Source organism: Molothrus aeneus, chromosome 10, assembly GCF_037042795.1.
Source record: "Molothrus aeneus isolate 106 chromosome 10, BPBGC_Maene_1.0, whole genome shotgun sequence".
In the NCBI taxonomy this organism is placed as follows: domain Eukaryota; kingdom Metazoa; phylum Chordata; class Aves; order Passeriformes; family Icteridae; genus Molothrus; species Molothrus aeneus.
Window position 1 is genome coordinate 15,459,780 of NC_089655.1, and position 12,211 is coordinate 15,471,990.

The 12,211-nt window shown below is 45.2% G+C and overlaps 1 protein-coding gene across 3 annotated transcripts in view; it reads right to left on the bottom strand.

Moving 5' to 3' along the window:
• The window catches only part of LPP (LIM domain containing preferred translocation partner in lipoma), a 318,878-nt gene that overhangs the window by 191,484 nt on the left and 115,183 nt on the right, over nt 1-12,211 (bottom strand). For all 3 annotated transcript variants that reach the window (XM_066556527.1, XM_066556528.1, XM_066556526.1), the window contains exon 5: nt 10,143-10,344. In XM_066556527.1, the coding sequence (XP_066412624.1) occupies nt 10,143-10,335 (193 nt within the window). In that variant the 5' untranslated portion in view covers nt 10,336-10,344. The remainder of the gene's footprint in view (nt 1-10,142; nt 10,345-12,211) is intronic.

Genomic DNA, 12,211 nt, shown 5'->3' on the forward strand with positions numbered 1-12,211 from the left:
TAACACTCCGCAGCCCCTCCGCTCGCCATGGCCTTTGGAGAGTCTCCAGGCACAACTGGGGGCTTTTACTTCCCCAGCTTCTGAAGTGCACGTTCAAACATTTTAAATCACAGGACTGGGAAGGGAGAAGAATTGACTTTTACCTCCTGTGCTTCACTGTCTGACAGCCAGAATGGTGTTACTGCATCCTCACTGAGAAACTTTCCTTTTCTTACCCTTCCTCAGAAGTGGCCTAGGAAAAATGATTACTCCTTTTTACCGTCTTGAAAAATAAACTTTGCAAATACACAGCATAGTTTGGGTCAGAACATTCCCCTGAAGGGTCTGACAGCATGTTGTAAAGCTGATTGTAACACTTGAGGGGCTAAGAGGTGAGCTGACACCTCTCTTGGTGTCTCTCTGCAAAGAGCTGAGATGGATTGCTCTGGATAAGGAAAGCAGCTGGAAATAGATCCAGCTATAGGTGTCCAGCAGTCCCAAGGAAGCTCCCAGAGGATGCCCAAGAGGCTCCCAGCTCATGCAGAAGCAGCCACAGACTGGCACTGTGTCCTCTGCAAAAAAGAACAGGGGATGGAGCCAGTGGAGGAGATAGGAAATTTGGAGCACAAATTGAGAGCTTGTACTGAGGGGTACATGGGGCAAAAAGTTGAGGAAAGTTGATTTTGTTGAGAACAAAAGAATTGGTTTTCTAAGAATGGGGCCACCAACCTCAGAGACTACTAGTCTCCACTTAGTAAGAATTCAACCCTCATAACGCTCACTTTTTATAACATAAATTTCAAACTTCTATACTTTCTTCTATTAAACCTTCTTTCAAAAGACTGTGCTTACCCACACTGTTTTGGTACCATTTTCATACTCTTGAGGGCCTCCTCTCCTCCCACCAACTCACTCAGGACAATTCCTGTGGCAGGACCCCTGGGCACACCCTCACACCACAGACAGTGCAGAGTATTAAGAAACACCAGTTGATAAAACTTCTCAAGTGGGCTTTGTAACAGAGATGACCCAGAGCACAGGTTCCTTCCTCATCTCCATGTCATTTCCCATAAATTCAATGCTTGGCACAACAAATGCCAGCTGTCATGACAGTGCAATTTCTACCCACCAGCCCTTAACAGCAGGCTTGGCTTTATGATTGGGATCATATCTAGATGAAACCAAAACCTTTCCTTAGTCAATGTCATCACAGGAATTAAGACTTGGAAGAGACATGTGAGTCTTTTGCACTTCAGCTCCTCAAATAGTTTGGGTAAATCCCCAGTTGAGCCCCTGGAGCATTCCTGCACTTTCTTCCACAGCTGTGACTTTGCAGTGTGCGTGTTGGTTAAAGAAGAAGTCAGAAGGGGAATTTTCAGATAATAGGAAACTTTCTACTTATTAGGATCTAGAGCAGATCCCCACTCATCCTCCACAAAATCTCCCTCTCCAGGCAAAGCAGAGCCACAGGATTCTCAGTCCTGCTCACAGACCCTCAAGTCCTGTGCCAAGTCCATCTAAACATACTTTGCTTAGCAACAAACACTTCAGGCCTGGTATATTTAGTCCAAATTGTAGTTGTGTAGGATTCACTGCTAGAAATGCCTGCTCTTTGGCCACAAGTACAGCCTCTGTGGCTTCAAGAGTTGCTCATTCATTCTTCCAACCTTTTATTACACCAACCTGTAATATAATCCAATAGACATTTACTGGCTGCTCTGATTTAGCAGGACTCAGCCTGGCAAAATAAAAAAGCTTTAGGCAGAGAAAAGGGAAAGCATACATATAATCCTTTACTGCAATAGTTAGTTTCCAGTGAGTAGAAGAGCAGCACTGTGTGAAGAATGGCAAAAAAAAAGAGGCAAAAAAAAAGAATTACTAGACTGTTAACTATCATATAACAATTGTTATTATTTAACAGACAAGCATCTGGAGGATGTTAACATTTCAGATCAAAATAAAAGGGACAAGTGCTGCCTGCTTGAATTCAAGCTATTTCTGCATTAGCATTGCTCCCTTACTTGGACTGGGCACCACAGCCCTGTAAAACTACATACAGGACAAACATTATCTGTTTAACAGAAGGTTTGATATGGTTGATGACAGACGTTTGCAATTCAAGTTATTAAATGATACTTCCCTTCCATTTCAGTGTGTCAGAAATGTCTTCTCTTTCTCTTTTTCCCTTCCCTTTTTTTGCCCGCTTTCTTTATTCTACCCTAACTATTGTGGTTCACAGAGCAGGCCACTGCTAAGATGAATCACTATTTGATGTCTGAAATAATGAAGTGGAAAAATTAAATATAGTCTCTTGGAAGAATAGACAGACAGGAGAAAAGAAAATGAGAAAAAATAGTCAGGGCAGAAAAAAAATTAAGAATCTACCTGCTGAGAAGTGCAATGTTTGCTTTATGATACCAAATAACTGAGAAAATATAAGCTCACTCACCAGAATGAAACCCAAGGCTAGGCACTACTTCAAGTAGTTCCCAAATAAGAGGCAATGTGTTCCAGAGCCTGTGAAAATTTAATATTTGTAATTCTAACAAAACATGGTCAGAATACTTAATAAAATCTGTTGGCTTGACTTGACATTTTGTGAACTACAGATAAGTATACTAGTTCAATAACAGTTTTTATGCACTTGTTTTATGCTGCATTCTTCCCAGGCCTTTCCCTGAGGTGGTATTTCAAAAAGAAAATGCTCATCCTGAGAGCAAAGCCAAGACATAGTTCTATGGATTTGTTTCTGGCAAAAAAAAAAAAGCAGATGCAGACACTGTTATCCAACAAAACAACTTTTGGGATGAATGCTAACAAGAGAGAAGGCCCCACACAGAGCCAGTTTATTCCCACTGGTGAGACCCACAGGTCCTGACACTGGACACTCTGCTGGGGACAACTGGGCAAAAATCCCTATGCCTGTAACTCAGAAGTTATTGAGTGGAGCAACGCTGGCCAGGCACAAAGGCACCAGCTTGGTCTCATTCCTCTTCAACATGGCCCAGCCTGCTTGGGGCAGTTTAAATCCAGTTTTACACAAATGAGAACCACCACTCATTTCCAACTGGTTTCACTCGGTTCTTAACCAACAGGAGAGAGGATGTGCTTCGAGAGGAATCAATGGACACTTCCAAAAGGGTGCCCCAAACTGCTTCACAGCTAGGGACCCCCACCTTCCCACTCATTCTGCAGCATTCAGGGGCTTTGCTTGTGCTTTAAATGCTCTTGTGTGAAGGTAGCAAGCCCACCACAAAGAGGCCTGGAGTTTCAAGATCATTTTCACCAGCTGTGTTTTGTAAGAGCCTGTGGATGATGCAGTTCTAATACTAATGAATAAAGTATTGCTTCATCTGCTGCATCTCATTCAGCACAAGAAACACATAGAAAAATGAGGGAAGGATTAAGAAAGACTTTAAAAGTTTATAATATGTACTTTAAAAAAGCTTTTTCTAAGAAACAAGCACTAACATGGGAGCTGTGGTCAGGCCCAGTCAGGATGACTTACAACAGCAAGGTCACCTCTTTATTCACACCACATTTTTCAACTCCATTAGCTCAGTGCTGTGAGGGATGGCACCAGAAAAGTGTTAGAACACTTCTCAGCCTATCTTTTTGTCCCACCACTGAGACACTTCCTTCCCCGTGAAGCATCAATGATTTTTTTTCAGCTAGTGGAAGAGATGAGGAGCAAGAGAGGGACCAGCAGATCCCACTGCAAATACTCTGGTACTCCCAGGACTCAATTCAGAGTAACAACGTGTCCCCATGCCTCCTCTGGGCACTAGCAATGGTCCACAGGCATATCTCCTGACATATGCAAGGCAGTCAGCTCCTGCTAGCTGTCCAGTTCTGGATAACTGCATTATCTGATGTTAGTGTTGAACAATGCACACACAAAACCACCACAGGAGCATGGATGAGACAGCTCACTGTGCCTGCACCCCAGCCTTCCTCCAACAACCAGCAGAGCACTGCAGAAGCTCCTGAGATACTTCAAGGAGCAGGTGCAACACCCCTCTGCCTCTCAGCCAACACAGCCCTTCCACAAGTGAGAATTCCTCCTGCTGTGGAACAGAACCAGCACAGGCAACCGGGGAAAAAAATCAAAAAAACGAAAAAACCACAGAATCTTTCAGGTCAGCCTGAATTTATTCTTTCAGGGCTCTCAATACAAATAATGAACAGACTCTGGACCTTGTTGGCTTCTATGAACTGTCAAAGACTGCAGAGCAGGGAACAGCACAGCTATAACACAGGGTGTCTAGTCCAATAAATCCATGCCCAAGCTTCAAAAATTAAGACAGAGCTACAGATAGCAGCTGCTGTAAACAAAACCCACTAGGTATATCTGCCTGGAAAAAAAAAACCCTAAACAAAACAGCAAAACAACAAACAGCCTGAGAGTTCATGCCCCCAGTCCCCTACAGACATAGCAGAACATAACTCACCAGTGCTCAAAAGCCTCCACACCCATGAAGAAGAGGAGGGCACAGAGAGTCAAGCTCTGGGAAACCTGGATCAGCTGGGTTCAAGAACACACACTGGTGTCCATGGCACAGCCTTGCCCTGGAGCTCGTCCTGCTCATTTGCTTTGTCTCATGAGTCATTTGCCCCCTCCTCCAACCAAGGTAAATGGAAGGAGATGGTTTTTTAAAGAGGCAATTAAAACCTCAAAGACCTTCACATAAGACCTGTTGCTCACCATATCTGAAAGGTGCCCAAGGAAAGGAAGGAGAAAGGAGGAGATTGCTTTGAGGCTCATCCCTTCATTTAGTTCCCATTATTAAATCCATATTAAGTGTTTCTGTAGATACTAAATTCACCAAGGATGGCAGTTAGAAGGAAAGACATCAGCACTAATAAATACTGAATTTAGAAGTACCCAACAGCATAAACTAACATGGCTAATTTTGTAAAGCATGTCCTGAGAGCCCCAGAGTGTGACAGAGAAGCACCTCCAAGCCCTGGGCAGCCCCACAGAGTGACTGCCCTGGGAGGGATGTTGCTGCACATCCCTTTCTAACCAGGGCTGGCACGGCAGCATCTCAGCCTGTCTCAGGCAGCTTGAGAAAAACACATGGTCCTGTTCATACAAACAACAGACACTGCAAGAATAGGACAGATTTGGCTTTTAGGGAGTGGAAAGAAACATCTTTGCAGGAGCAGGAGACCTCCTGGGAGCCATTCAATGATCTGGTAGGCAAGGATGGACTCCATTTCTTCCCTACCACCATGAAATCATCCTTCAAGTGACTGCACACAGTGGCAGAGGAGGTAAATTCAATCCCCAGGGAGCTGCCCCAGTGCTCATGAATGCTGGTCTGGAAAGCCCAGCCCTGCAATCCAGCTGAGCCTCCCCAGCTCACCACTGTGCTCCACCTGTTTCAGCACAGGCGTGTTTCTGCTGGACTTGCAGGGCTTTATTTGGAACCAAGGGGGGAAAGAACTTTTGTGGTTACCAAAATAATATTCAAACCAAAAGGATCCAAACCAAAAGGCGACTCACACTGCAAAGTTTGTCACTCACTGCTCCCAAGCCATCCAGTGGCCCTGATTCAGGCTCTTCTGAGTACCTCTGACTGACAACAGATTTTACACATTTCTGAAGCCCCCAGTTCCCAGTTCTGGCATACAAGCCCCAGTGCCACCCCAGCAGCACCAGCCCCGCAGTAGCAGGCACTAAGCCAGCAGATCAGCTATCACCAATCTCACCCCACACCAGATGCCTCCTTAGTCTGCCCTGCAGGGTGAGGCCCCATTTTCTGGAACTAAGGCAAAGATGGAATTTGCTTCATCTGCAAGCTATAAATCCTTTCTATCGTCCTGAGCCCAGCATAGATGGGAACAGCTGTGTGGCAGTGTTTCCCTAAGGCTCCAGCTCTGTTGAAGATGCTGAAATACCAATATAAGTCTAAAAGCCAGAGAGCAAGAGAAAAGTAAGTGGCAGGAAAAGGAGGAAGGGCAACCACAGAAAGGTTTGGATTGGAAAGACCTTGAAAAATAATACAATCCAAAGCCCCTGCCATTCCTCAGTGAAAGGAATATCTTTCACTAAATCAGGTTGCTCAAAGCCCTGTCCAACCTGACCCTGAGCACTTTAAATGATGGGGCATCCACTGCTTTTAAATGAAACAAAATTAATACGAACTCCTCAGAAGAAAAATCTTAGTTTCTTTAAGAGATTTTTGGTGTAGGACAAAACCATTGTGCACACTGCTGGACAGCATCTGCTGAGGAAAAGAGGGAGGGGGCAGGCAATACCAAAGACATGAGCATGGGGAAAGAAGTCAAATATATAAGAAGCAGATTGTCAGGACCCATGGCTGGTTGATGCCTCATCCATCTCAGGACTCATCTTCTCCCAGCATGAAGAGAAGATGCTGTCAAACTTCAGACACATCTAGCTCCATCCAAAGAGTACCCCTGATCCCAGTTAAACTCTTAGAGCTACTGCTCAGACGTCTGGACATTTAATTTTGATTTCCAGCCTAATTCCTCAGCAGCTACACTTCCTGCCAATTCACAATTGTTCACCTTGTAGATAAACATCTTCTCCAAGCTTGAACAGCTCTCCTCTCCTCTCTCTGTGGGGTAAATACAGAGTTCTGTAAGATGATGAGCACCAGCACTTCCCAGGAACTGTGCTGCTCACACCTTCCAGGATCAGGCAAGGTCAATCCCCTGCAAAGCATCACACTGGGGAGGGGCAGCACTAAATCCTCCAGAAACACAGCCCAGACCACAGCAGGTGTTGGAAGGACCTGTACAAAGAGGCTGTGCTTGCCTCTTGGGCTGCCTGCATGGCAGAGATCTGTGCAGAATGCTAAGCAGGGCTTGGGTCTTATTGATGATGATTACCATTATGATCATTACTTCTGCCACAACTGCAGTCATACCCAGGGGCCCCCAGGCAGATCCCTGCAAGAGCAAGACATGGTCTCTGCTTTGATGAGTGGATAAATCTGGTGTGAAACAAGCTGCAGCAACTCAGCATGGCAAACAGCACGGAGGGGGGCTGGCAGCGCCAGGAAAATTGCTACTTCAGTGGTCTGAACACATGCCTTGAGTGCTTCAAATCACAGTAAAATGTTCCTGTTTATAAACTGTTGGCTGCTGCCAGTTCACTTTGTTTCAGTCATGTAACCATTTCTAACCTTCTGTTAAAGTTCCATTAAGCAGCTTTTAATCAGCACCTTCTGGCTGAGTTTTGTGTAGGTATCAGGAAATAAAAAATAAAATTGAAGTCGAGGTGAGACTAAGGAAATGCTTTGGTAGGAGATGGGAGGGAGAGGGGGGTACACACAGCACCTGCTGCACAGTCTTTCACTCCAGTGTCTTTCCCCTCTGCCTTCAATACGATCAAGAAATAAAACCACAAATGTGATCAGCTTGACAGACCCTCTACGTACAAGCAACACACCTACAAAACAATAATAAGAACCACAAGGCCAGAGGATGCACATTCCTAAACATTAACAGCAATGAGCTGAGGAAATTACCAGGAGCAGAATTTGCCAGTCTCCCAGAGAGATTCCAGAACTACAAAGGCTGCAGGGAGCCAATTCCAGTGACACTGCTGGGGCAGCCAAGGCTGTGGTGAGCACAGCCACTTCTTGACCAATGATAGCAGCAGGACAACCCTTCCCCAGAGCAGTGCTGTTGCTCCCACTCATCTCCAGCAGAAGGATCCATGGGAAGCCCATGTGCCTCCAGTTAAGCAGCTTTGCCAGGGTAGGAGGGATGAAAACACACCGGGGTTTGAGGGGATGCTGCCACTCCCCTACCTACAGACTCACAGTTAACCAGGTGGGAAAGACCTGTGTCCAACAGAGGACAAACTGGAGCAAAATGGCAGTGCCCCTGTAAGCAGGGAACCAGTGGGGCCTGGAGCCATCTCCCAGGCTGAATTATTGCTGCAGAAATCAGGGAGGTCATTGAAAAAACAATCAGGGAGCCTGGAAGAGAGAAGGGAGCCATAGCTAGTGACTGAAGCACACTGGGCTATTTCTCACCCCAGCCCTTGCCTGGCAGATCCCAGAAGCCTCATGTTCTCAGGGTTATATATGGATGGTAATGGCTTTGCACAGGCTGCTGACAGCAACCAGCAGTGTGTCACCTTCTGGAAGAGGATTAGCTAAAGCTGCAGGCATGTTGTCACATCACTAAGCCTACCTCTGACCAGGTCTTGGCCAACCCTTAGCTCTTCCAGGCCTGTCATATAATGATGGGATCTCTAAAAGCCCAGTGTCAGACAAGGCAAGGGACTGGCACTGACAAACTCCTCTGGGAGCTCCCAAACATCTCCTGGTTTCCAGCAGACCCAGCAATGCCTGACTGCTTGCAGGACCAGGAACAATGAGAAATGTTTGAGTGCCTTGTCTCTCCTTCTCAGCCTGCAGTGCCTGTTCTGCTCCTTGGGAAAACTTCCTTCCACAAATGGCAAGAAACACAGGATTTTTTTAGAAGGTGATAAAGTTCCTCAGTCACATACCATTAGACCTACAATCACTAAAACACTGACAATTAAGAAATACTGATCTTTTTCACACAAAAAATCCTGACTGATCAAGAACAGATTTCCTAGGAAAAAAGGGCCATATTCCATTATTATTTTTAATTGCAAGAGAATTAGAAAAATAAGAATTTTCACTTGACTCGAGGATGACATTTTCTTTGCATTTCAGAAATGGATTATTTTTTACTTTTTAAATTCCAAATGTCTTTCTCTTCCTATTTCTCACTAAGTTTTGTTACGGAAGGCAGCAGAACAGGTGCATATGACTTCGCTTCTCCCTCTCCAACACATTTTCTTTTTTTGTTCTGAATTCTCCGAAGTTAGAGCGGCAGACAAAAAATACCCAAAACACTCATCAGGCTTTTCCAACTTTCCTATAAAATGTCCTTAACTTTAGAAAATCACTCAAATGTAAGATTTAATATGCTGCTTTGTTTTTCTTTCTCTTTTCCATTACTCTGTAGTGTTCCTGAAAATGTATACGCTTCCAAAAGATAGAGCAGAAAGACGAAAAAATACACAGGTGATATTTATCTTATTGTACTCAACATAAAGAGGGAAAAGCAGTGAAGGAACAATGTAGAGCATACCAAACCAAATACAAAAGCTGGTTTAGCCATTTGCTTGAATACAGCTGAGCTTTTCTTTGGAGAAAGGTTGGAGAGAAGGAGGGGAAGAACTTCCCCCCATTTCTACCTGCAGTAAATCACCAGGAATAGAAAATATCATGCTCTACTAAAATAGCTACCACTCTCTCCTAAAATTCTTGGCCTTCACTTGTTTCTGCTGCAGTTCCATCACAAACTCTCCATTGTCAGCCAGGGGCATCCCAGGTGCTCCAATTTGCAGGTTTCCAGTTGCAACTTCCAGGGTTGCTCCCAGTCATGCTGTCCTGCTCCTGGAAACTCATTCCCCTCCATGTGTCCACAAGCCAGGATCCCAAATCCCACCCTTGCTGCTCAACTTCATCTGGAGAGGAGGGCTTTCACAGCAAGAAGTAGAGGAAGGCTGACACACAGTGACTGGCAGGCCATTTGTTTTGCTGACATAACAGCTCCAGAGGCCATTGCAATGGTCATCTAAATACCTTCCCAATTATTTCATATTCAAGAGTGTTCCATAGTAGAGGGAAAGAACTAAACTGAACTAAAACAATCCATCCAGCAGACTGGAGAGAAAACACTTCCAGACTCACTGGTCAAATTTATGCCCTACCACTCCCAATCATACTTATATTCCACAGATCGACCCCTTGTTTGTAAAGCATTCCCACTGTGGTGGGGTCAAAGAACCAATACTGAAAAGGATTGCTTGAGCCTAAGCTCCTTGAATCATCATGTGCCAGCAGGGACCAAACAAGCAAAACCCCTTGAAAAGTACCAGTCCTGGACATAGGACATCTGCTTTCAACTAGAACTGAGAGAGATCTGTCCTCATGCCCTCCCCCAGGCCTGCACTTCTCAGGAGGGTAGCTAGCCAGAGCAAGGGGAAGAGATACCTTCACATCCTTCTTGATTTGAATGACCTGAAAAAGGGAGGCTCTCACAACCTCACCAACAAAGAGCAAATCAAGAACAGCCTGTGTTAGCAGTCAGTTCCTCTGAATGAGGCAGTTGTGGTTCCTTCCTAGAAAATAAATACTCACCATCACCTCCTGGTTGCTTGTATGGGTTGTACTTTGGTTTGGGGGCGACCACAGGCGCAAACTTCTTTGGGGTCTGCTGGGTGGACACGGAGATGCTGGGAGTGCCAAAGGTGTGTGTGGTCTCCATCCTTGCAGTAACGTGGCCAACAGGCTCGTTGGTACTCTTGGGAGGCAGCCAGGATGGGTGGGACATGCTTCAGGTCTGAGGAGACATAAAGAGAGTCACATATACATTAGGAGTTTGAGCTGGGGAAGGAACAGCTGCAATTCCACTATTTTTCTGGTTTATGAAATCAATCCTACAAAACCCTTCAAAATATGTTTAACTGTTGCATGCTTAACTTTAAATATGCTGTTCCTAATACATAGGACTTCAGATGCAAATTTGCCTTTCTCTCCCCAGCCGGTCAGAATTACTGATCAGGCTATTGTTGGTACCTACAATAATCATTGCTATTTTCCTCTTCAAACCAGAGCAGAGACAGGCTGATACCCTGAAGCAGCCCATCAATCCCACCCTGCATTCAGCACAGTAGTGATGTATTTGCCTTTCCCTGTTAGGCCTTTTTGAGTACATTAATGTACAACAGTGCAGGTGCTCTGGGGACAAGTCTAGTCACAGACAGGCACACACACTTCCAAAATACACTTTTAGCACTTTTTCACATGTCATTTAGGACCCCATGCCCTAGTGATTTTCATTCAGACTTTTAAGAAAACAGATTTCAAAAGTAGCTAATCATTCTTGATGCCTCCATTTCTGAATGCCCAGCTTAAGACATTTTAAAAGCATGTCAATTTTGAAAAAATGCCAGAATCTCACAACCCCTGACAACCAGGCTCCTTTTAGACTTGTGTAACAAAAAGCAGAGGCAGCCCAAATCATTACTTATTTATGAAAATCTTGGCTTTGGCCTCTTAAAAGCCTACATCACTTTTGAGAACTGGGTTCGGATGCTGCTGAAAATGTTGCCCATAAAAATCCTGTTAATTCCAATGAACAAGTGTTTTTCACCACACACAAACCACACTTGCAGGGTAGCCATGACAGTCCTACTGTACCATCAGATGGTCCAGTGGAGCTAGATTTGAGATTTGATGGAGAAATGAAGATCCCACACAGACAAAAGTCAATGCTGATTTTGCAGCTCTTGAGCACCCTGTTGCTCCTGCCCATGCACTGCTTTGGTGTCAGAACCCCCTGAGGCTACCAAAACCAGCAGGCACCCGTGACCTCATCAGCAAAGATTTAATTTCATCATGGAAAAGGATCAATGCCAGAGATAGGATCAAGATCTCCACATGGTAGTGCAAGGTGAGCACCTCCAGCTAAGAGCAATGACTGTTAAAATTGATGGATACACAAGTGTGCTTATTTGAACCAGAAAATTTACTTCAAAAAACAGTTTCCTGCCTGAGGAGTAATTTCTACTTTAAGCCCCAATGTCTGACCCAACACTAGGAGGTGACAATTTTTGATCATCTTCCACCTGCATCACTCCTTGCGTGAGAGAGGAACTGACAAGGGCCAAGCATCATTCCCAACACTTCTGTCTCTTCCTGGCCATGCAGTCTGACTGCTCGATGTGCAGACAGTGGTTTCACAATTCCTACCACCGGTAAGTGAACTTGCTGCACTAGGCATCCAATACCAGTGAAATGAAGGCACTGGAGCTGCCTAGAAATGAGGCAGACAGGAGCACAGCAGGAGCAGCCCGGAGATGGATCCAAGGCTGAGCTGCAAGGACACGACTTTTCTCCCTCACAGGCCTGCTGTCCAACCCACAGTAAGAGTGCAGAGCATCATTCTGAAAGCAAGAAGTGAAAGGCAGGTCCTCCCCACACGGCAGGAGAGGAAACCAGTCCCAACGGGTGGGGACTGAGGGCACACGAACCATGGTCCCACTGCCTGGCACTTCCCAGCACCAACAGCAGCCCCTATGGACCTGGAAAATGACTGCCACTCCAGCAGTAAGATTCACCTACACTGCTGACTCCTCCTCCTCCATCCTTCAAAACCATAGAAGCAGCAATAAAACTCAGACAACTATCTAGGTCTTAAGAGCAGA